The 26121-nt window shown below is 40.5% G+C and overlaps 1 protein-coding gene across 11 annotated transcripts in view; it reads left to right on the forward strand.

The window, feature by feature from the left end:
* Positions 1 to 26121, forward strand: part of STAMBPL1 (STAM binding protein like 1) — a 46065-nt gene that overhangs the window by 8855 nt on the left and 11089 nt on the right. For 2 of the 11 annotated variants that reach the window (XM_004369912.3, XM_023739825.1), the window contains exons 2-6: positions 13154 to 13235; positions 18553 to 18770; positions 21432 to 21507; positions 23357 to 23452; positions 25634 to 25991. In XM_004369912.3, coding sequence (XP_004369969.1) covers positions 13206 to 13235; positions 18553 to 18770; positions 21432 to 21507; positions 23357 to 23452; positions 25634 to 25991 — 778 coding nt within the window. In that variant the 5' untranslated portion in view covers positions 13154 to 13205. Of the gene's footprint in view, positions 1 to 465; positions 638 to 7081; positions 9395 to 11278; positions 13236 to 18552; positions 18771 to 21258; positions 21321 to 21431; positions 21729 to 23356; positions 23453 to 25633; positions 25992 to 26121 lie in introns of those variants that run through there. The other 9 variants (XM_023739794.1, XM_023739801.1, XM_023739810.1 and 6 more) reach the window with 9 other exon arrangements.

A 26121-nucleotide genomic window follows, 5' to 3' on the forward strand; every position in this document is an offset into this window, starting at 1 on the left:
TAGCGACCCCATATATAACAACGAAACTTTGCCTGGTTCTGTGCCATCTTCATGATCATGGGCATGTTTGGATTCACTGTTGAGGCCATTGTGATCCATAGGGTTTTCACTGGCTAATTTTCAGAAGTAAATTGCCAGGTCTTTCTTCCTAGACTGTCATAGGCAGACTTTGCTGAAACCTGTCCACCATGGGTGACCTTGCTGGTGTTTGAAATACTGGTGCCATAGGTTCCAACATCATAGCAACACGCAAACCACCACAGTACGACAAACTGACAGGTGATGGGTAACTGTCTTAGAGCAGTTTTATTTGCTGCCGTGATTTCAAGCTTTAATGTACGTAAAGATATTTCGGGCTGCTGGATAGAAATAGACATCCCTGGGGCATCCTTCTCAGAGATTCTGACCCAGTGGGACCTAGAAATCTGTTTTTTTTGTAACCAGCTCCCTCCTCCCTTGCTATAGGTAATTACGGTGTAGGTGGTCCAGGAACCCCACTCTGAGGGATCATTACCTTAAAGGAATGGAGATGTCAGCTACATGGAAGGAATAGCAGGCTGGCCACTTGCAAACCACTCCGGAAGCATAAGGGACTCTTCAAGCATTTTTAAATAGACAGCCAGGGGAAATCATGTAGGTATGCCACCTCTTTTGCTTTTGTGTGCTGAACTGAGGAGGTTGTTTAGTGCTGATCCAAACATGTAGTTGCAGCCAGTCACTGGAACTTGTTGAACAGTTAAGATTCCCATGGCTGGGGAAAATTGAAGAAGCAGTAGATGAGAAGTATTTCAGGAAAGTTGTGTATGTTTCTGAATAGTAATGCTGGACTAAATTAATCTTGTTAAACTGCTATCCTTAGGAAATGTATGAAAATTAAATAGAATTAATGCTTAATGCCTAAGGACTGATTCTATCTCTGAGCTTCAAGCAACTGGCAGGCAGGAAAATGATGTTATTTTTAAAATTTATTTCTGATTCATTGTGCTTCATTGTATTAGGCATCTTCTGGATAGTATCTTCTTAGAATCAAATTGCAATAAAAAGAGAAGCATATTAAAAATGTACATTTGAATGTGAGTGTCTTGTGGATACCATATCTTTGGAATGCATCATTTCCAGGAATTACTGTTTGAACAGCAAGAGAGCAAAATTAACACATCTGTACAGATTCAGATGCAAAAAAAGTGTCTGTGTACAAATATTACATTCTCCCTACACCCCAGATTCATTTAGCCAAATGCTTTATGATGCATATTAATTGAATCATCTCATTCAAAGTAAAAAGAAACCTCACAGAATCCTAAATTAGTATATCTAGGAGTATACGAAATGTCTCTTGAATACCACAAAACTTAGAGTTTTTATTAAAAACCAGCAAATATTTTGAATTGAACTGTGTCTTGGTAAAACAATTATGCTTTTGAATTTCTTAATGACCTATTCCAGTTGGTCAGGGTACAGGCAATCATTCTGTCTAAGAAATGCGTGAAGGCATTATAAATGCCCTTTCATTTCTTTGGCAGGGAGAAGATTATGAATCAGATATTTATGATGCGGAAATGAATTCTTCATTTCTGCAGTAAATCTTATCATTCTTGTCCAAGACTCAAGGATTTGGCCTTCTTCTGGATTTCACTGTTAACTATTAAAAAACACTAATTGCCTGTGACTAAGAGTGTGAGCTCTGAGGTTGTATGCCCCTAGGTTTTGAGTCCCTGTTCCATAATTACCGCAGATTGCTTAACTCTTTTAGGCTGTAGTTTTCTCATTTGTAAAATGGAGATAACAGTAGTAACCACTTATTGGGTGCTTATGGACATAAAGCATTGTGTTGTGTTTTTTATGGGCGTTATCTCATTTCACCTTCTCAACAACCCTATTTGTTAGTTACTATTACAAGTTATTGTTGAGTCAACCCCATGTGTGTCAGAGTAGAACTGTGCTCCATAGGGTTTTCAGTGACAGATTTTTGGGAGATGGATCACCAGGCCTTTCTTCCAAGGTGCCTCTGGGTGGACTTGAACCTCCAACCTTTCGGTTAGCAGCCAAGTGCATTAACAATTTGCACAACCCTGGGACTCCAACGTTTAAATAATGGCAACTGGTTACTGGTTAAAGAGTGCCTTAATAATGACATGTATTAAAACCATTCAAACAGAACACAAAAGACTTTTCACTCTTACCCTTTTCTGTTAGCATTTAGTGAATAGAAAATTTGTTGGAACAATGAAGACCCTCCTGACTGTCATTACTGAAACCTGTACCAATGATTGTTAAGAAAGACAATTCAAAATGTAGGATCACAGTTTCTAGCCAATCTGTGAAAAGGCGAAGCTTTCGTTGGTTTTGCCCATTTATAATGTTAATATATACTGATGACTCTGTAATGGTCTCTGGACATGGCTGCGGCAGCATGCTTGTTGGTTTTCCCACTTTTGTCTGTTCTGTGATATTTTCTTGGACTCAGGCAGACTTGGCTCTGGCGGCATGGTTGTCTGTTTCCCACTTTTGCCTTTTTGAATATATGTCAAATAAAACTTTCTTTTTTGCTTTAAAAAAAAAGAGAAAGGCAAGTATTATCTTACATAATAAGTTCAGAAGAGAGTGGTTGCAGCGTTAGTTCAGCAGCTCAACAATGTCAGCAACGAGCCAGGCTCATTCCACCCTTCAGCTCTGCCGTCCTCTGCACATGGGCCTGCCTCTTAGGCTTGTCCCTTCTGGGTTTCAGGATGGCTTCTACATTTCAAGTCTTACATGAAGACACAACATCCAGCTGATAAAAATCACGTATCTCAGGATGTCATTTTGTATTAGAAATGAAAATCTCCCCGAGAATCCTCCCAACAAGTTTCCCGCAAGATTTGGTTACTTGCCAACATGCCACATCCTGCTGCAAAAGAGACTGGAGAAGTGAATATGTCTTGTGGGATTGAGCACTGCTGGTGAGGAAGAAGAAAGGGGTGGTGGGGGGAGTGGGTGGAGATTCCATAGACCACTGGCAGGGTCGGTCAAAAACTAATCGCAAAGAAGCGAGTAGTTAAACATCAACTGTGTCTGATGTCTACAATAGAAATCAACATTTAGGACGGGTAATTAATTGCATATCTCTAACCATCCGATGTGACAAGGGACTGGTTTTCATTGTGTTCTCTACTGCAGAAACTGTGATGGTGCCTTTATGTATTACCTCATTTAATCTTCACTAGAGTTTTTCTGGAAAGATGTTATTTTCTCCATTTCATTGATGAAGATAATGTGCACAAAGAGGTTAAATTAGATGCCACAGCACTCACAATTCATAAATTTCGGAAGCTGGATTCTCATACAAGTGTATATTGCCCCAAAACCTGAGCTCTTGGTGCATTTAAGGGTGGCCTGGTGTCATCATAGAAATTGTATTGCGCTAAGTAAAATAATTGATTTATGGCCAAAAAAGTGTGATTCAGTTGCTCTCAGGGTAGCCTAGACTTAACTCAAAGCGATTTAAAATATGTACCAGGAATGATGTATTTACCAGTCTTCCCTGTAGCAACTGCATTCTTGCTGATTGATCTATTCTAGACCACACTGTTGTGGTATGTTTAACCTGGAATATACTTGTAGGCATAAGAGACAAGTACCTAGCACCTAACAGGTACTCACAGGTAGTACATACAAGCGTAGGAAAAACATACAGTAAAAGGTATTTCTAATATTCAGATCAAGTTTCATTTTTATCTTCTTTGTACTTTAGAACAGATGAAGTCTCATCTGGGTCACAGCATATTTCTGATTTGCAGATATTACAGATGAGTGTAAAAAATATCAAAGCAGTCTTTGGTTTTAATGTCTGGATTTTTAAGTCTTTCAAAATGCACAGCAGGAGTAGGTAGGTCTAGATATTTTTTCTTTTTCCTAAAGCAGGTTCCAATTTGTAAAAGTGTGACTCTGGAGTTCTTTCTTTGTGCCTCTGTCGTTTAAGGCGTGGGAATGACCCTGTACCTCTTTTATCTAAATCAGATTAGGTGACTGCAGCCCACTGTCTAGGTTACGGTAATTTCCTATATGCATCTTCAACCAAGTAAAACGCTGTGTCTTCTTCCTGGAAAACATGAACCCTAGCACAGCGAGGAAAAGAAAGGCTATTGGTTTGGGCCAATTAAAAATGAGACTTCAGGAGGTGGCAGGAGGTGTTCCGGCTTCTCTTACCTGCCAGGCAGTCCACACCTGCTTCTCCAGCTCATTTCAGCACTCAGGGCAAAAGCAGCACCAGGGAGAAAAATGACAGGCTGGGTGATGGTCTCATTGGCCCTTCTCTGTGGGTTCAGCTACTCTGACTTCGAAAAAGACTGTTGGCTCCTTAGGATTTTCCCTTCTGTATTCCAGAAAATATTGCTTTATGCATTTAAGTGGGTCAGGACTCTGAGCTTAGCCACAAGGAAAAAAAAAAAGTATTAAAAAAAGAAAAGTTAAGGAAATTAAGGCTGAAAAAAGTCATGAAATAAGCAATGTGCTAGGTCATGTACTTTCCCCTGTCTGTGCTTGGTTCTGTTTACTGCTGGCTTTAAGAAGCAGAACCATAGGTTTTTTCCACACTTCCTTGGGGGAGTTTAGACTTGAAGACCTTGAATTGGGACCCAAAAGGTAACAAGATTCTGCCACTGGGCTGTAAAACTGTGAGGGCACAGAGTGAATAAAGGGTTATAAACTCAGAGCTGTGGAGTGTCAGCTTGGAAAAGGGGCCTGCTTCCTCCTGGGACCTTCAGGGCTGAGACTGCATTTTAGCCACATCACCGTTGGGCACAGTTAGGAGCTACTCACTTGATCCCAGGAGCTCTGAACAGCTGTGGTGGAGGTCGGCTTCCGTGCGTTCATTGTGAGTCTATAAGGGTCTGACGCCTCTTCTGCACCCCAGCTCCCCGAGCCCTTGTGTGCCAGGATTATCAGATTGTGGACACTCCCCCTACTCACCTTGAAAAGGTCAGTTTCAAGAAGAAAATTGTAGTCTTTGGAGGCTACAGTGAGGAAAAGGGGCTACAGATAAAGGCAAGAAGGCAGGAACTCCAAAAAGAATTCTCAAGAGGTTTATTACAGGTTGAACGTATCACAAGGCTATAGTTCAGATGTTATCAAACAAGAAGAATGTGGGCTGTACATGGGGGTGGAGGGTAGGGTGCAGGCTGAGATTAAGTCAGGCATTCTTGGTGAATCTTTTAAATTGGTTGTACACCACTCTCAGAGCAGTAAATTGGGGCTGTGATGACCCCCACTGTGAATGAGGAAAGTGAACCGCAAAGGGGTTGAGTGAGGGTCACTAGCAAGTAGATTATGGAGCCAGGACTCCCATCCAGGCTTGTCTGACTCCAAAGGACGTGTTTGCACAGTGTCTCCATTGGGTTTCTGCTTTGAAAAGGGTATTTATATTTTATTTGTATATGAGGTTGAATATTTCATCTGCTTTTGGCATCTTCTGGGTGTCTTGCTTCAGTATACTTCTGACCCTCCAAATTGCAGTGTGTACCTTATCTTTAGGGTCTTCAACCTGTCTTCCCCACAGTAATTGCTGAAGTGTAAGAAATTAGAAAGGGGACCCTACCAGCTTCATGCTAGCTTTCCTGTGCGGCTAATGTTCCATAGATTACTTCCTTCCTCATGGACTACTTGCTTATAATCATGCCATTTTAGTTGTTGGCCTTTCTTCCTGTTGGAAATAGAGAGTTTAAATGAAAATGGCTTCAATTTCCTTTTCCAGAGACTAAACATTGCTTTTTGCTTGATCCACTGCCATCACCACCAACCTGTACCACTCAGGACACCATCATCACTACCCTGGATTTGATTTCTGCAGTAACCTAACTGATCTCCCTGCCTCCTCCCTTGCCCCTCACAGTCTGTTCTCAACATGCACCGATAGTTTTCTTCTTAAAATATAATGCAGTTTATATCACTCCTTTGCTCAATACCCTACATAGCTCCTCATGTCACTCCGAGTTAAAGTGAAAGGACGTGGTGATCTATCAGGCCTCAAGATCTTACCCTTCCTCGCCTCGCTGACTTTGTTTTCTGCCACTCTCCTCTCTGCTCAGCCTGCTGCAGCCACACTACCCTTATTGCTTTTCCTGAAACACATCAGATGTGCTTCTGCCTAAAGACTTTTGCACTAGCTCCTTCCCAACCCCTTCCTTCTTTCAAGCCCCTACTTGGTTTTCAGTTTCCAAGTGAAAGCCAGCTTGAAAACCCCAGCTAATACTGTAAACTGATGCCCACCATACCCTCTCCCCAGCACTTCTGGTCCCCCTTACATTGCTCTTTTTCTTTTTTCCAAAAGCACACATTACCTTTTTTTTTTTTTTAATTTTATTCCCATACAAATATTTATACATACACTGTTATGTGACCCTAGTTGCTCTCCCTGTACTGTGACAGCATACTCCTCCTTTCTACCCCTGATTCCCCATGTCCATTCAACCAGCTCCTAACCCTCTCTGCCTTCCCATCTCACCTCTGGACAGAAGCTGCCCATTTAGTCTCTCGTATCTACTGAGCTAAGAGGCACTCTCCTCACGAGTATCACTTTATGCCCACAGTTCGGTCCAATCCCTGTCTGAAGGGTTGGCCTTGGAAATTTTTTAGTTCTGGGCTGATAGAGAATCCAGGGGCCATGCTTTCCAGGGTACCCCTAGTCTCAGTCAGACCATTAAGTCTGGTCTTACTAGAATTTGAGTTCTGCACCCCACCTTTCTCCTGCTCCATCCAGGACTCTCTGTTATGTTCCCTGTCAGGGTGATCATTGGTGGTAGCCGGGCACCATCTAGTTCTTCTGGTCTCAGGCTGATGAAGTCTCTGGTTTATGTGACCCTTTCTGTCTCTTGGGCTACTACTTTCCTTGAGTCTTTGGTGTTCTTCATTTTCCTATATTCCAGGTGGTTGGGACCAATTGATGCATCTTAGATGGCCGCTTGCAAGGTTTTAAAACCTCAGGTGCCACTCACCAAAGCAGGATGCAGAACATTTTCTTAATAAGCTTTGTTAAGCCAGTTGACCTAGATGTCCCCTGAAAGCATGGTCCCCAGACTCCTACCCCTGCTACTCTGTCCCTCAAAGTATTTGATTGTACTCAGGTAACTTCTTAGCTTTGGTTTAGTCCAGTTGCAAAAGCACACATTACCTTCTAACTTACTGTAAGATTTCCTTGTTTATTATGCTTATTGTTTATCTATCTCTCCTTTCTAGAATATAAACTCCAAAAGGGCAGAAATCTTTGCCTCTTGTGTTCGCTGATATGTCCCATGTACCTAGAACAGTGCCTAGCATATCCTTGGTGCTCAATTCATATTTGTTGAATGAATGTATGATTGAATTATTCAATGGATCTGTATTAAAAGAATCAAATGAACTACCTGTAAGTTCTTGAAGGGAGACCCTGGGTGGTGCAAATGGTTATCACGCTTGGCTGCTGACTGAAAGATTGGAGGTTCAGACCCGGAGGTGCTTCAGAAGAAGGACCTGGAAGTCTGCTTCCAAAAAAGCAGCCACTGAAAACCCTATAGAGCACAGTTCTACTCTGATACACATGGGGTTGCCATGAATCAGAATTGACTCAATGGCAACTGGTTTTTAAGTTCTTGAAGGCTGGTGCATTTGAGGACTACATTTTAATACAGATCTAGAGCCAAGTATTTACTAAGCTTCTGTATTTGATGGGGAGTATACAGTAGGCTTAAAGATGATTGTCTCTCCGTTCATTCATTCTTTCATTTATTCATTCAACAGATATATATTGAGTGCCTACTAGTAGCAGGCACTGTTCTAAATCTGGGGTAGAAGACAAGTAATAACAAAAAAATGTTCCAGGTACCGGGTCCCACGGTTCCAGATCCTCTGAATTTTGTTTTTTTAAGAGAAGCTAGAAATCGGAATTTTTACGTGAAAGCTCCTGATTTTTAAATGTTGATAACTAATTTAAAAGCTGAAGTTTACTGTGACAACCAAATTAAACATGTAGGGCAGCCAAAGATTGCCCAGGGGCTGTAGTTTATAGTATCTGGCTTACATTCTAGCCTGAGGGATGGTGTGGTATTGACTCTGAACTTTAGAGAAGAAAAATCATTGTCGGCTGAAGAAATCTGAAATTTCTAGGTGGGTATGTGGGGTCTTATTGGCTGGGCAGGAATTATGGGAGCTGAATGAAGGGAAGGAGGAAGGAGTGTATTTGTCACTTCCAGTACCTGAGGCAAGGGCGCAGAGGTGGGCAGACAGGATGCTGAGGGTGAGGAGGAGTGATGGAGCATGAGTGTTTCCTGATCAGAACTGGTAATAGTCTCCCATGGACTACACCGAATCATCCTGTCTGGGTTAAACTTACAGCATGAGTCAGGATACAGGTCTGCCTGCTTAAACAAAGATGCAAAGTATTAGACAATAGTTCTACCATTGGGTTGCCATGAGTCAGAATCAACTTGACGGCAACTAACAACAACAGAGATTCGTCACTCTCACAATAGTTTGAGAGTGAGCAAACTAGGATGCTCCTTTTCTCTTCTTGCTTTACCATTGCTCCTCCTCGTGATTCAAGATGGCTCCCCTCCACGTCAGCATCCCAGTTGGTAGGAAGGGAAGGGGTGGGGTGATGACTGCCACGCCCCTTCCTTTAAAGGGTACCATCCAGACTTTGACCTCATACTTCTGCTCACACACCTCACACTTCTGCTCACACGCCATTGGCCAGAACTCAGTCACATGGCCACACTGACTCCAAGAAAGGCTGGGGAATGGAGGTTTTAGCTGGGAGGCTACGTATCAGCTAAAAATGATATTTTTATATCAGAAACAAAGAATGGGTATTGTGAAATATATAGCAGTCTGCTGCACTTGCTCGTTGTGGATCTTAGGATCTGTTAGGAAAGTTATCTCTAACTGTACCCTCAGTTAAGATTTTCTAATTATTTTAGCAAGACCTGGGTAACACAAATGGAAGGTGATACTTGAAGTTCATGACATGAAGAAATACATGGAAGTTGCACAGAGTTCCTGGAGTAGCATCTGGTTGCTGGTGTTGCTGGTGTCGTGGTGGAGCTGCAGACTTTCCTGCTCATCAGTTACAGCAGGGCTGTCTTCACCAGACCAGTGGTGCGGAGTGATTTTGGGTAATGTTCCTGGATATGCAGCCTTCAGGCCCAACTTCTCTGGCTGTCATGGAAACTTGTGATCTTTTCAGTATCCTTCTTTGAATTCAAGAGCGGGTGCCTTTGCTTGCAGCTAAGAATCCTGCTTGATACATTCCCAAATGCTGCATCTCTAAAAGCTGTGTCTCTCCAAGAATTGTTTGAAAACCTCATGTCTCAAAATCGCCTGGACTGCTTCTTAAAAATGCCTATTTATGGATTCAAAATCAATGGATTCAGAATCTTTGTGGGTGAGTCCCAGGAATCTGTTTTATACAGGTTTTAGGTATATATGATTTTCTTTTTTTTTTTTTGGTACGGTAAAATTTAAGAACCACTGTTTTCATGTTTCCAGTTTTTAAAGTTATTTGCCGATTGTGTAGGGATCTGAGTAACTACTAAGGAAAGTAATTCTGGGTTTTTACAAGACCTGAATAAATGACTGCCTAGTATTTGCTCGTCCTCCTTCTCCTTCCCCCACACACTCCATGAACCTTTGTTTTGTCTCCTTAACTCTTTTAAGGTCTTTTTTCTTTTTTTCTGGTCTGTGACTTCTCATTGAAAAATGGTAATTCCCCATATGGGATTGCCTTCATTCAGTAGTGCCAGAACTGTTAACTGGGGTTTAAACTAAACTGCGACAGTGGTGCTCTCTAAGTCATTGCTTTCTTGGGTATTTCTGTAACCTGCAGGCTTGGATCTCAATGTTACTCCAGGGATCTATGGAAAGAGTGAAAGGGAAAGACTGAGACACCCTGGGTGCCTTGTCTTGAAGGGTTTTTCAGCCAAGTTTTAGGCCAGAAATAGCAAAGAAGGGTTCACTTGATCGATGTATGTTCATGTCTGTCTGCATTGCACATGCAGACAGGCTGTGCCTCAAACTTCCAGGCACCCATTAGACTTCTAGGAATGAGATATACACCCACTGGCATCAACCATTCTATGGGGGCTGTGTTCATCAGTGATCGAGCTAGACACGCGAGACACACAGTGTTGGCAAAGTGAAAGTCATTATTGTTATTTATTGAAAGCAAACATTAAACAATAACAACAGATTCCCAAAGGCGAAACACTTACCCTTCCCCAAATTACCCATGTCCATTCTTATGTTGCTAGGCAGGTGCGCTGTGGTTCAAGTGGGATGCAGTGTTCAGTCACTGCTGCCTCCGGCTACCACTACGCTGCTGGGGGCTGGGGAGCCGCGTGACTCCTGAAGCTTCTGCTCTGCTGCTGGGCCTCAGCTGGGCCTTGCTGCTGGCTGGAAGACTCCTGCACAGGATCTCCCGAGCCTCTACTGCTGAGTCCTTCCGAAGCTCTGCTCTCATCTCCCACCACGCTACTCCAGGGTTCTCTTGCTGGCATGCCACCCAGGCTCCTGCTACCCAAGGGGGAAGGTGTGCAACACCTGCACGGGGCACACTCAGGCCTCTCTTGCCCTGAACAAGCAAGTGTTAGAACTCTTTCAGCTCCTCTGGCAAGCCTTCTGCCAAAAGGCACTCACCTCTTGCTCTGTGGGCTGGGCAGACTAATCGCCGCTGTCTCTCGCCATCTTCATTCACTCTTTCTTCTGGGTCTAGGAGGTTCTCGTTGCAGAGCCCCCAGGTCCTTGTTCTAAAGGATGTGCTCCATTCTAGACTCTTCTTTTTTTTTTTTCTTTTCAGTGTGCTTTATTCTCTTTCATCAGAGGGCAGGACTGACCCTGGATGTGTGTTTCACACAGGCTTACCTTGGTGACCTGATGCCTTGCTGCCTTTAACAAAATCCAGTTACTCCTGAGAATATCAGTTAGGCTCCTCCATCACACTAATTAGAATGTCTTCTAAATGTTACCTTAAGCTTATCAACAGGCAAATTGGGAAAATCTGGAGGTGTGAGGTTATTGTGTTTTTATTTATGTATATTTTTATTGTGCTTTTATTTATGTATATTTTTATTGTGCTTTAGGTGAAAGTGTACAGCTCCAGTTGATTTCTCATATAAAAATTTACACACATGTTGTTTTGTGACATTAGTTGCAATCCCCACAATGTGACAGCACACTCCTCCTTTCTGCCCCAGGTTCCCTGTGTCCATTCAACCAGCTCCTGTCCCTTCCTGCCGCCTCATCCTGCCTCCAGACAGGAGCCGCCCATTTGTTCCAGACTCTTCTTCTTGATGGTAGTGCAGTACCCCCAACCTCTGTGGGATTGGCTCTTTTAGGCCTAGCAGGATAGCAAAACCAACCAATCCCTGTGGTAGTCTACAGTCAGCTTATTTGCATAGTCACAGTCCACTCCCTGCAAGAGTTTTTACACACCTTATCTGCATAGAAACTATGCCTAGAAGGGCCATATCACAGCAGTTTACTGTGCTGCTGTCTACTTCTGAGATTTCTAGAATCATGGAATGTGTGGAAAGAATGTAGCTTAACCCCCTTATTTCACTAATGAAGAACTGAGAGAAGATACCTGTCTAAAGTCACATAATTAATGAGTAGGGTACAAAGACCAGAATAAATTTAGAAGAAAAGAGGAGTGGTGATGCAGAGATTGGCCTAAACTAGCATAAAAAGGAAGGGGACTAACATTTATTGAGTGACTGACTTTGGGTACATTGACTTAACTTCTTTGAGCCTTAATTTCTTCAACTGCAAAATAAAGATTCTAATAACAGCTAACACTTCTATAATCTTGAAAGTCCCTGGGTGGGGCAAATAGTTTACACTTGGCTACTAACCGAAAGGTTGGCAGTTCAAATCCACCCATTGGTGCCGTGGAGCACCTGATCATCTACTTCCATAAGATAACAGCCACTGAAAACCCTATGGAGCGCAGTTCTACTCTGAAACATGCGGGGTCACCATGAGTTGGGTTAGATTCAATGGCAACAAGTATATAATATTGGCTATGTACTAGGAACTATTCTAAGTACTTTATATGGTGACTCATTTAATCCTTGTCACAGCCACATGATGTAATAATAATAATAAATTCTATTATTTCCACATTTTTCAGATGCACAAGGTTTCATAACTCATAGCTGCAGTCACACACAGCTAGTGTGTTAGCTTTCAATTACTGCATTACAAATTGCCACACCTTAAAGCAACATACTTTTGTTATCTCACAGTTTTGTGGGTCAGGAGTCTGGGCACAGTTTACCTGGGTCCTCTGCTCAGGGCCTTACCAGACTACAGTGAACAAGTCAGCTGGAGCCGTCATCTCATCTGAGACTCAAGGTCCTGTTCCAAGCTCACCTGGTTGTTAGCAGAATTAATTTCCTTGCAGCTGTATATCTCATGGTGATTTGCTTCTTCAAGGCCAGCAGGAGAGTGTCTTCCTCTTTTAAAGGGCACACCTGATTAGGTCAGGCCCACTTGGGATAATTTCCCTTTCGATGAACTTAAAGTCAACTGATTAGGGACCTTAATACATGTGTAAAATCTCTTCATCTTTGCCATATAACATAACATTTATTATAGTATTAATATCTCATCACTTTTGGCATATTCTATTGTTTAGATATAAGCTACAGCTTCCACCCACACTCAAGGGAAGGGGATTACATAAAGCTGTGGGTACATACAAGAGGTGGGCATCACAGGGGCCGTCTTGGATTTCTGCTTACCAAGCCAGTACATGCTAAACTTAGTTTAAACCCGGACTATCTGGCTACTGAGTCCATGCTCTTAATCAGTATGATATTCTTTATCCCTTCGATGAAAGTAAACCTACTTTATAACCTTATATAGAGTTCTAAGTAAGGTAACACCCAAGCACACCCACATTGGGTGCTAGTCAAATATTAATTCCATTCCTACCTGTACTTTTAAAAGTCTGCTTCAAGAAGCCAAAACCATCTGCAGTTTTGTACTTTCAGGAAGAGATTTCCAACAGTCTCTCTAAAAACTCAGGTTGAAATATATAAATTATTATTATTTGTTCATATTCTTCTGAGACAGAAGTAACCCTGGGCTTTGGGATTAGAGACTTGGGTTCTAACACTAGCTCTGCTTTTTCTCTTTGAAACAGATGAAGTGATTGAGAAGAAACAGTGAACACCTTCATTTGTAGACAGGAAAACATGGATCAGCCGTTTACTGTGAATTCTCTGGTAGGTAGCACCAACTGATATTTTATTTTATTGTTATACTTTAGATGAAGGTTTAAAGAACAATAGTTTCTCGTTAAACAGTACCCATATTATTTCATGACAATGGGTAACAACCCCACGACACGTCAACACTGTACTTTCTCAACCTTGGGTTCCCTGTTATCAGCTTTCCTGTCCCCTCCTGCTTTCTAGTCCTTGTCCCTGGACTTTTGTGCCCTGTTAGTCTCGTTTTGTTTTATGGGGCTGCCTAATCTTTGGCTGAACGGTGAACCTCCGGAGTAACTTCATTACTGAGCTAAAAGGGTGTCCGGGGGCCAACTGATGTTTTAAATATGGTTGAAAAACCCCAAAAGAAGAACAGAAACATACCAAATGTGACATGAGTCATAATTACTTCAAGAAGTTTAACATTTATGGTTTTTCATCCATCTGTGTGGTTGCCTCCTTTGAGGAAGTGACTAATAAAGCCATCTTCACTAAAATTAAAAATAAGTATGTTTTTTCCACAAAAGTTTGAATTTTTAATTTGTCTGGCTAGATTCCAGGAGTTCTATGGTAGAACACTGGAGAAAAGAATCTCAGTGCTGACATTGTAGCAGGTACTTTAAGCCTCTCTGTGCCTCAGTTTCTCTACAGATGAAAATTGGAGGCTTGCTTTGTGTGCTAATTATTGAGGAAAAAATATATATTTAATACCTAGATGTTGCTTTGGAATGCTTGTTGTAAATATAGGCATACTTGAAACTCTTGTTATTCTCAGTTTTTCCCTTACTGCCCGACACCACGCACACTTTCTTTAGCTACAGCTTAGAAGAAACTGTGTACTGGAGAGGAAGTTAACAGGGGCCTTGGGATTGGATGGACTTTTTTTCTTTTTTTAATTGTGGTAAAAATAAATATAACAAAACATTAGCCAGTTTAGCAATTTTTACATGTCCAATTCAGTGACATTGATTACATTTATCAAGTTGTGCCATCTTTACCAACTCTCTAGCTCATTCTGTGTCCTAATTCTGTCACTGAGGTGAATACGGCACATTATATAACTTCCATGGCCTTGTTTTTATACCTTGTGACTTACGACAACTGGAAACTAGATTTAATGTCACCAGCCTATTATGAGGCTCAGTAAGTGGAAGCTGTCATTACCATTCCCTTCCTCCAAACTACCCTGCCCCACCCCACTCAGTGCAACCCTGAAAGGGTAGCTATGTGAGTATATTGGCTGTCCCAGACACACAAACCATGGCACGAGGACATAAAGGGATAGAGGTCTGGTTTTGCTCTCAAACAGGTTATGATCTAATGTCCGCTCTGTGCCAAGACAGTTTTTCCATAGGAGCTCTGTCGTCTTGCAGAGTATATCTGAGGAGTGGAGAATTGCAGGAACTTGTTCACTTTCTGAACCAGGTTGTCAGTCCACTGTGGCACAGTAAAGGCTGCCCCATTTCTACCTCTGCAGAGGAAGAAATTATCCTTATGCAGTTATCTAGTGTGTTTTTCTTGACTATTATATAGGAATACTTAAAATAATGTATCAGTGGCTTGCTTTTCTAGGGCCCACAGGAGAATATCTCCCTCTTTTAAAAGGCTTGCATGAGTAGGTCAGGCCCACTCAGAAAAATAATTAAGTAGGTAAAAATAATGTATTGTAAATTATTGTAAAATAAATTATTTTAGTTTATTGTACATGTCAGTGGGAACATGAACACTAAGCTTTTTAATGCAAAAATTTGTGTTTTCATCCAAGAAGCTCACATTCAAAGATATATAGATATAGATAGGTATATAGATGTATGCTCTTGTTGTATTGTTAGACTGTGGCCTTTTGGAAGCAGATCGCCAGGCCTGTCTTCTAAGGCTAGTAGTTGAGTACTTAACCATTTGTGCCACAAGGGACTCCTAGATTGATATGTAGATAGATAGATAGATAGATACAGATTTAGATATATTTGAATGTGATCTTATATATATATACATATATATGTGTGTATATATGTATATACATACACACACATATATACACACACACAGACTGATGAAGACTTAGGTTGTTTCCAAGTTTATCTCTGAAGTCAGTTTTAAATTTGGGCCATTCAATAAAGAAAAATCTTATTTAAATCTTCAGATAAAAAGGTAATCTACATATTGTCATATTGCTCCCTTTTCTCTCTTCCTCAATTCATTCTTTCACTTACTTGATAAATACTTATTGATTATGTGTGTCTCAGGGAATGTGCTACATCCTAGGGAAGAAATGAATAGAAAATTATTCCTCTTCTTCAAGAAGTTCATGAGGGGTGGGAAACACTTGTAGACAGATAATTATAATTCATTGTGGGCAGTATAGTAATAGTTGTCATTGTTGAGTTGCTGTTGAGTCAGTTCTGACTCATGGTGACCCCATGTAGTATCACAAATTATATTGTGTACATACAGGATTCTGGAAGCCTCCTGTAGAGAATTCCTTAATTTTCATAGGATTTTTTTCCATTTATTTTCGGTATCATAGAAGCATTTATCTGTGATTGATTGAATACCAGTATTTTCATTTAGGACTTGTGAGTTTTACAGGTGCATGGTAAACGTAGGAGGTATTGCTGAGGTGTCTGAGACATCTCAGCTGGAAAAGACCACATATACTCAGGCCTGAGGCTCAGAGTTCACAAGCTCCAATTCCTGGCTCTGACGTGGAGAAATCTCCAGTAGCTTCTCTGAAATTGGAGAGTCAGAGAATTAGAAGAGCAAAACAGGATTTGAAGAGAAAAAAAAAGTGCTTTAATATGAGATGAAGTCTCTTAGAAAGGGCCTGAGTGTTGATGTTGCCAGTTACACCTCTTTGCTCTCAGAACTCTGGACCAACTGAGAAACTGAGAAAGATATAAGACACCAAACCAAAAACAAAACAAAACAAAACAAATTCATTGCCATCAAGTCAATCCAACTCATGGCTACATGGTAAAAGAGTTGAACTGCTCCACAGAGTTTTTTAGCTGTAATCTTTACAGAAGCGGATCAACAGGTAAGGATCAAAACGGGGTGTAAACTTTATTCCTGGTCAAGGATCAAAACGGAGTGTAAACTTTATTCCTGGTCATTTGGACCTGGATAACATGGGAGACTGAAAGCTTTTCTTATCTCTTCTGCTCCAAATTGAACTGGCTCACCCACCCAGTCACAGTGGCTAGACACCTTCAGGGCAAGGAAGCCAAGGCCCTGTGAGCATCCTTGTGGAGGAAGAAATAGGAGGAGGAGTCACCTACTTAGCTCGTGGCCAGGTCAAAAGAGAAGTGTAAGAGGCATGGCCTGCTTCTGAGTTAATGGTGTCTTGAGAAACATGTTTATTGCTCTCTGGGTATATATTAAACCTTTAGGAGTAGGAGTCAATTCAGGTCTCCTTACCTGCAATAAAATTTCCATCCAAGTAGACCAGATGACACTGGAGTTAACTCCAAATATCTAATTCATTGTACCCTGCCCCTGAAGGTTGGCTCAGTAACTTGTGGCCAGATTAAACTATGTGTACCTTGATTTCTTTTATAGCTTTCTACAGACCTTATTCAAGTGATCTGTTCACACTCTAGTCAGACTTACCACATGCCTTTAACTAACAGAATAGGACTCAGGAAGCTAAGTTAGCTCTGGGCTAACTCCATTCTTGGAGGATCAGTGATAATTGTTGTTGTTGTTACTTCCTGTCCAGTGCATTCTGACTCGAGGTGACCCTGTGTGTGCAGAGTAGGACTGCTCCATAGGATTTTTAAGGCTGCGATGTTTTGGAAGCAGATTGGCAGGCCTGTCTTCCAAGGCGCTTCTGGATGGGTTCAAACCACCAACCTTTTGGCTAGTAGTTCAGTCATTAACTGTTTGCACTACCCCAAAATCAAAAAACGAAACCCACTGCCATTGAGTCGATTCCGACTTCTAGCAACCCTGTAGGACAGAGTAGAACTGCCCCCATATGGTTTCCAAGGCCTTTCCGAAGCAGACTGCCACATCTTTCTTCCACAGAGTGGCTGGTAGGTTAGCCACCAACCTTTCAGTTTGGTTATCAGCTGAGCACTTAACCACTGGGCAACCAGGGCTCCTTTTCACTACCCAGAGACTCCTCAAATGATGATAGTCTAAAGCAGTGCTTCTCAAACTTTAGCATGCATAAGTACCTCCTGGAGCACTAGTTAAAACATAGATTCCTGGGCCAACCACCAGAGGTTCTGGTTCTGAAGATCTGAGGTGGGAACTGTTAGAAATTTGCATTTTTAAGAAACTCCCAGGTGATGCTGATGCTGCAGGTGCGTGGACCATACTTTGAGATGCACTGGTTTAAAGAAGGGGTCAGTAAACTGTGGCCTAAGGGCCAAATTCACCTGCCCATTTTTGTAAATGAAATATTTTTTTGGAACACAGTCATGCTCATTCAGTTATGTAATGTTTATGACTGCATTCACAGAAGCAGAGCTGAGTAGATGTGACAGAGACTATATGTCCCACATAGCCTGAAATATTTACTCTCTGGTCCTTTACAGGAAAAAAAAATTACAGACCTGTAATCTAAAGCACTGACTTTATTGAACGATTGAGTAATTATCCTGACTGTATGTTTTGTGCTTTTCCAAATGTATATAGATGCTGTTTTCATTAATAAAATAAAATTTATTTATTAATAATACTGCTGACTTTTTCTTAGTAACTTTTTATCATTTTCTCAGTCAGGGAGGAATTAAGTGTGATCACTATTATGTGGTGGTCTAAGAGTCTTTTTATATTAAAAAAATAAGGGGAGGTTGTGTCCTTATGCTTGAAAAGACTTCTCCAGGGCTTATGGGTGGCTCAGTGAAGATTCAGGAAGCTCCTAGAAGCTTCTCATTAAACAAAATGTACTCAGGGAAAGAACTGAATCTTTATAGTGACTGAAGCCAGGCTACCTTTTAGAGCCTTTTCAGGGTAGAATGACATGAGCCTTACCTTGCTAGGAGTCCATTTCTTGGCCTGCTCTACATGATCCAGGATGGAGGCATCCATGCGGATATAAGGTCAATGATATTTAGCTAAAATGATCTAAAACATTTGCATACCCAGGAACTGCCACATAATTGTACTCTGAATTCTAAAAGAGCTCCTACCCCAATAAAAATGTGTGTCTGCTCTGGAGATGTGAGTCTTCGGTCTTTAACCAAAAAAAACCTCACTATTATCATATTATTAACTCATATGAAAAGATTTCTTTAAGTATTGGTGTTAGGTACAAAAGATACATCTATGATTTCAGCGATTGTATTTTCTTATTATAATCAGAGATTCAAATTTTGCTTTGCAGAAAAAGTTAGCTGCTATGCCTGATCATACGGATGTTTCCTTAAGCCCCGAAGAGAGAGTCCGAGCCCTAAGCAAGCTGGGTTGTAATATTACAGTCAATGAAGATATCACTCCGCGCCGCTACTTTAGATCTGGAGTAGAAATGGAGAGGATGGCATCAGTGTATTTGGAAGAAGGAAATCTGGAAAATGCCTTTGTTCTGTATAATAAATTTATAACGTAAGTCTTTTGTTTTGGGATGTTTTGAAATGAGGATATTGGGATAATACTTACATGATATTTTGATGGGGCTGTTTGCCTGCCAGGAACATTTTGACATTCAGACCAATTTTGCAGTCTCCAAAAGCATTTAATGTCAGGTCTTTAAATTACCAAATAATGTGCTCAAAGGCATCCTTACACCATCTCTGAGGCTAAGGGACCGAATAAAGTCAGGGATGGGCTGACACTTAGGGATATCAGATCCACTCTCAGTGGGCAGGCACAATAATCGCAGTGCTTCTTTCTGTCACACTCTTTACAAACAGGGCTTCGAACTGGTTCACTCCGGTTCAAACTCCTGCTGAGAATTTGCATTTCTAACAAGTTCCCAGCGATGCTAATGATGCTGGTTAGGGATCAGTTCTGAGAACCACTAGCAGAGAATCAATACGGAATCTTGTTAACATGTAGATTCTGATTCAATATATCAGGGGTGGAAATGCAAATTCTTAGCAGGGGTTCAAACTGGAATGAACCTGTTCAGAGCCCTGTAACTGCAAATACCATTTCTCATCTCATGCCTTTCTCCCCTTACGGAGATGTAGGCTTTGTGAGAACAGCAGCCAGATTGCAGCTCTGTTTACAGCACCTGGAACATGCAATCAGCACTGAAAAAAATTTTTATTGATGGGATGAGACTGTGAATTGATGGGGTGAGACTGAAGGATAAGTTGGGAATCATAGAAAGGACACGATTAAGGGCTAGGGAATAAGAGTCAGTTTCACGTAAAAACGACAAAAACAGAAAACAGTTGTCATCAAGTCTACTCTGACTCATGGCAATCCATTGTATGTTGGAGTGGAACTGTGCACCACAGGCTTCTTGATGACTGATTTTTCAAAAGTAAATTTCAAGGCCTTTATTCTGCAGTACCTCTGAATGAACTTGAACTGCCAACCTTTTGGTTAGCAACCAAGCACATTAACCATTTGCACCACCCAGTGACTCCCATTTTCACATACTACTTAGTAATTTTTTTAAAAAAGGCAATTTATTTGGCTCTATGAGAATGATACGTACAAAATAGCTTTCAAAATACTGAGTGAAAGTGGCAACATCAAGACAACCATGTGAAAATATACTTCCTATTAGATAATGGAACCCTTGTGGCACAGTGGTTACGAGCTATGACTGCTAACCAAAAGGTCAGCAGTTTGAATCTACCAGCTGCTCCTTGGAAACCGTATGTTTTTTTTTAGAAGACAGATATTCGTTAGCAACGTATGCTAGTTTAAGAGTTAATAGAAATAGGATTTGGGTTTTCCCTACCAATTTGCCAGTTTACTGGTTCGAAGGATCTTCAGTTATCAATAATGACTTAGTTATGTGTTGATTAATGTCACTAGTCTCAGTTGGGGACTTATAAACTGAGAACACTCGAGAAGTTGAAAAGATAAACTATTTTTAAAACTACATTCCATGATTCTACCAAGGGTGAAATAAAAGCAGTTTACATGGCATCCAAACTGGGTTCTGCATTTTATTCAAGGTAATTAACTTCTTGGAAATCTTGAGAATGGTTGGACACTTCACCCTATCTGGGAAAATCCTTTATTTCTAGCAAGTTAAGCAATATGAGCTTGGAGGTTATCATTTGGATTGAATGTGATGATGAATGAATGTGTGATTTGTAAACAATGGAACTTTAAGTAATTATAGGGTATCACATATTGATTAAAATAGCATTCATAGCCCTTAATAACCTATCAAGGAAGGACTAGTCATTCATTTAACAAATATTTCTTGAATACTTAGTATGAGCTGAGCACTTCTGCGGGATGGGGATACATGAGTGAAAAAAAAGACAGGATTCCCTTAATCTGGAAGTGATGTACATGGTTTGCTCTAGAGACTTCACTTCTGCAAGGCAATGAAAAAATAACTAACTCCCCAGCATTGGCAATCAGCATCTTCTGATCCACTAGGGGTTCTGGTTATCATTTCTCTTAGTTATGAATTTCAGTTCAGAGTTTTTATTATACACAAAGGAGGCACTACTGATTCATCAGTGGTCCTTTGAGTCTTTTTTTCAATGGTGACACGGGATTACATTGATGTTTGCAAACTCTTACATCGTTACACAATCCTGTCTGTGACCAGCAGCACACATAAGTAGGATGGGGCTCTGGTGGGGTAAAGGGAGTAGTGCAGGACCTGAGAAAGGCCAGCGTGACTTGTTCTTTTAGGACTATCCCTGACCTTAACCCCAGATCACATCAGTTCTCAATTTGCTGAGATTAGCTACCTTGTAATGCCAAACTAAGGTCCCTAGGTGACACAAATAGTTTGCACTCAACTAGTAACTTGAAGGTTGGTGATTTGAACCCACCCAGTGGGTTAAAGATAATAGTCAAGAAAACTCTATGGAGCAGTTGTACTCTGTAACACATGGGGTCTCCATGAGTCAGAATAGACTCAGTGACAATGGGTTTGGTTTTTTTCAAGGCCAAAATAATGCTGTTGCTGATCCTTTGCAAAAGGCTGATGGCAAGGATATAAGTTAAATAGTAAGTTATTAACCATTATCTCTTTTGAAAGGATGCTTATTCTTATATTAGAAACCATTATTGAGCTTATTTGTCGTACGATGCTAATGCTGTGTTTTTGTGTTTCTATAGCTTGTTTGTAGAAAAGCTTCCGAGCCATCGAGATTACCAGCAATGTGCAGTACCCGAAAAGCAGGATATTATGAAGGTATTGTGGGATTCATTCTCCCCTGTGGGATCAAATGCTGCACAAGTACCCATTATTGATTCACTTTCCCTTCCTTTCCTCCTCAGTCTCACCCTCTTGAGAGTTAAGCACAAAAATTCATTCCATTAGCAACAATGTTTCGATTTCTTAGACTTTTAATCATCATTGCTAAACCACTGTGGGGTGTCCAATCAAAACTGGAAAAAAAAGAAAAGAAACAGGTCAGAAATTTGCTCAATCACCTTATGATGTGAAGAAGGAATTATTTCACAGTCGTTCCCAGAGATTGAGAAGAGTGGTTTTATATTTCCCCGTGCTTGTTTGAGATCATTATTTTGGCTGATGTTGATTATTCCATACAGCCTTAAACTCAATAACTATTTGAAAACTGGTGTTGATTATTAAGGCAGCACAAAGTTGTAGTCGTTTTCCTTTTATAGTACTGGTCTAACAGATAATAAAATGTTTCGGGGGGGTGGCCTGGAATATTCTTAAGGAAAACAAAGATTGTTGAAATGTGTTTATGTATCATCAACCTTTGCAACGTATATAATTTCAAATATCTTTAGCATAAGAATATAAACACTGTAAATAAACATTTTAAAAATATTTCCCCTTTCTTTCTCTTGAATAACTTCGATTGGTCTTATATGGAGAAAGATAAAACAATGTATACAAAGCCAATCACAGCATGAAATTTTAAATAGCTTGCGAAAGATATTTGACCATATAATAGAATGAAGGCTCTCCTATCTTGTGTAAGCCTGAGGCTGCCTGTCACTAGAACTCAGATTTTGTCAAATGGTCATCTGTATTATTTGATTTCTATACACACTCATCTGATGTCCTTCATTATTGTGCTTTTTTTTTTTTAACCTTTTACTTCCATTTTTGTTTTCTTTTTTTTATCATTATTATGCCTTTACATAGCATTTTCCCTAAATTTTCATGTTCATTCAACTTCAGAGAGTTTCTGCTTGGAAATTAAAGGTTCCAGGCTGCCAAGGTAGACTCGTTTACTCTAATTTAGGGTTATACTTATTTTTATTTGTGGGAAAAATCTCCAAAAGTCTATACATTTCCCTTGTCCTATGCTTGTTGAATAAATGGATAGGATGAATGAATAAATGACAAAGGGCTAAGAGAATAGAAATTTTAGTGGAAGAGCCCTGGCTAGATTCAAGAGACTTGGATTCTAGTCTTAACAGGTCAACTAGATAGTCGTATGACCTTGGACAAGTCTTTTAATCTCTCTAGGCCTTTGTTTCTTCATCTCTAAAAAAAAAAAAAAAAGGAAGGGAATAGTTGGACAACGTCATCAGGTTTCCCAGATTTTGCTGTAATTTGGAATCATTGGGAAAGTTTGAAATCTATATTCCTCGGCTCCTTCCATAGAGATGTTGATTCAGTAAACCTGAGACTAGTCCTGGGGATCTGTATTTTTATAAAAAGTACTTCAGCTGCTTTTTATGGTCTGGCTAGTTTAGGAATCCCTGCCTACCATGTTCTCTAATGTCCCTTCTGGCTCTACTGCTATGTGATTTACATACTGTGGAATGTGCACTTACAACCCACTCTCTAAAAATGGGATACCTGACCAAATAAAATGCTTATCCAACCAGTGGAGCCAATAAAGGTTTACAGAGGGGTTTTTTTTTTTTTTTTCTTCCTTGCCAAAAAGTTTATATTTTGGAGCCCTAGAAAAGAGATCTATTTTTTTGTCATCATCTTTGGTTACTTGTGACTTGATTTCTAATACACCTACCAGCTGTTTTGCTTTCTCAGCTGAGGATCTGAAAGAGTATACTGAAAAGCCCCACTAATCAATATGTATATATATTTTTAAAAGAAACTGAAGGAGATTGCCTTCCCAAGGACAGATGAATTGAAAAAGGACCTTTTAAAGAAATATAACATAGAATACCAAGAGTATTTGCAAAGCAAAGTAAGTTCAATGGGTACATTTATTTCATGACTGTTTTCTGTGCAAACGGTTTTTGAGTTTCATTTTCCTATGATGAGATTTCCAAATGTCATATGCATTTAAAATTAAAAATTAAGGATGCAGTGATGTAAAGCCAATAAAAAATTCATGTTGACGTCCAGGTTAAGCACTTGCACCACAGATGTGGTCTTTTTATTTCCCCACGACATCTGATGAAGTGGTGTATTAGAAAACAGATTTCCTACGGTGATTTAAATAGAGCTTTTTGTCCATCTCTTGCCAGTGTAACCTTGAGCCAAATGGCTGCTCTTTGCCAGATGAACAGAGGCAGGAGGAGGTAGAGACAGCAATATATGGTTTCTCATGTATTTAATCATGTAGGCTTTGAAAATGCAAATTAGAGTCTTAAATTTGGTTAATATTACATTGGGCTGGAAGAGTAGCTGACCGTGTTGGTGAAATGTAATAGTATCATCAATATGTGATGACTTCTGGATTGTTATTAAATAAAGAGTGAAAATGATAACGATGTCTACAAGACAGAAAGGCATGGAAAAAGAAATTGACTGTTTACTCTATGGGATACTCCAGTTCAAAACATGAATCTTTCTAAATTTTTATAGTATTATTATAAAGGTTTTATTTATTTCTTTAGGTGTGTTATTTGCTTTGGAGGTTGTCACCTTCACTGACTATCATTTCAGTTCAATTTATTAGCTCTGAATATGGTCACAGAGCTGCTCTGCTTTCATGGGCATGACCAGAAAACATGGTTTGAGTGAGGTGTTTTAACCAAGTGGCAGAGGGAATGTTGAAATCAGAAGTTTCCCTCAAGTGTGGATATTGACAATTTGATTTGCAATATGAAAGGTAAAGATGATCTTGGAGGCAAAGGCAAAGCAACAGCAATGGAGAAAAAAAGCCCATGTTCAAGTGTTTCTCCCATGCTCAGCAATGTATATATGCGTACCTTTCACAGTCATCCTGGGAGGAACAGCCTCACTGTTAGCTAGTCCGCTTTCTGCGCTTGGCCAGGCTGCCTCTGGCAATACCAATTACTTCATAGTCCACCATAGTATCCCGAGTGTATGACATAGAAATCTCTTGTGGGGATAGAGTGGCAGCATTGTGCCTAGCAGAGATGAACAGAGATGCCTGGAAACCCTTGCTACCAGCAGCACCGGCATCATCTGGGAGCTTGTTGGAAACACAGAAACCCAGGCCCTACCCGACACCTGCTTAATCAGAATCTACATTGTAACGAGAAAGATCTCTAGGGTAATAGGTGTGTGCATGAAAGTGCTGCTGTGAACGGTCTCCCTGGCTCCACTCCCATCTTACTTGTAGCTCTCCAAATTTAGTTTCCATCAAAAACATTTGGGGAACTTATTAAAAATTTATATTCTGTGACCTAATCTCTGGATATTTTGTTAGGACTGGGGATCTTGGGAATTGCGTTTTAAACTAAAATCCATATTGGTTCTGATAGAGATGGTTGGGCCACATTTTGAGAACTATTTCTTAGTGATTCTATGCAGATATCCCTTCTTCCCTGTAAAGTTCCAGCAATATGAGTTCTAGAGACAATTGTACAAGGTTTGAGGTCAGCACTGTGCAGTAGAGCTTTCTGTGATAATGGAAATGTTCTATTCGGCACTGTCCAGTGTGGTAGCCACTAGCCACATACGGCTATTGGGTACTTAAAATGTGACTAGTGTGGCTGAAGAATGGAATTTCTAATTTTATATTATTTCAATTAATATGAATTTTAGTTAAATAGCCACATATGGCTAGTGGCTCTTGTATTGGCAAGTATAGTCTAAGGTGATATAACTATTTCTGAGATATTTTGTTCAATACAGTCTGGCCAGTCAGGCTGAGCAGACAACCCTGACCTGGATTTTCCGATATTTAGAAGTGTAGTGGAATGGAGGGAACTTAATTGTCATGGTTTGTCTCCAGTAAAATATGAGTGGACTTGGAACTGCTGTCTTAACCAGATTAAGGGGCTTTTGTGATGATGATGTCTGTTTTCCTCACTGTTTCATGAGTATCCCTGTGGGCATATCATAATATCTAGCTATGTGTCTCTGTCTGCTAGAAGGTGAGAAAATGTCTAATTCCAGCTTGATGTTTTTGCCTTGAAAACTAACCTTTTGTTCTGGCAACCACCTTTTGTAGAACAAATATAAAGCAGAAATTCTTAAAAAACTGGAGCATCAGAGATTGATAGAGGCGGAAAGGAAGCGGATTGCTCAGATGCGCCAGCAGCAACTAGAATCCGAGCAATTTCTGTTTTTCGAAGATCAACTCAAGAGGCAAGAATTAGCCCGAGGTCAGATGCGCAGTCGGGAAACCCCGGCACTGTCTGAGCAGATTGATGGGAGTGCTTTGTCCTGCTTTTCCACACATCAGAACAACTCCTTGCTGAATGTACTTGTGGAGCAGCCTAATAAAAGTGATGCAGCCAGTTACACTAGCCACTCTCCTCCCGTAAACAGGGCCTTAAAGCCAGCTGCTACTCTAAGTGCTGTTCAGAGTAAGTGATGAAATGCTCCTCTACAACATATTGAGACTCTTCTAATGGCACACATTTCTGTAGTATCTGGCAAGGTTTTCATTTCATTATTAATTATGGCAGGACCTCTATATGATGTGGTGTGAATGAC

Source organism: Trichechus manatus, unplaced genomic scaffold, assembly GCF_000243295.1.
Source record: "Trichechus manatus latirostris isolate Lorelei unplaced genomic scaffold, TriManLat1.0 scaffold00007, whole genome shotgun sequence".
Lineage (NCBI taxonomy): Eukaryota > Metazoa > Chordata > Mammalia > Sirenia > Trichechidae > Trichechus > Trichechus manatus.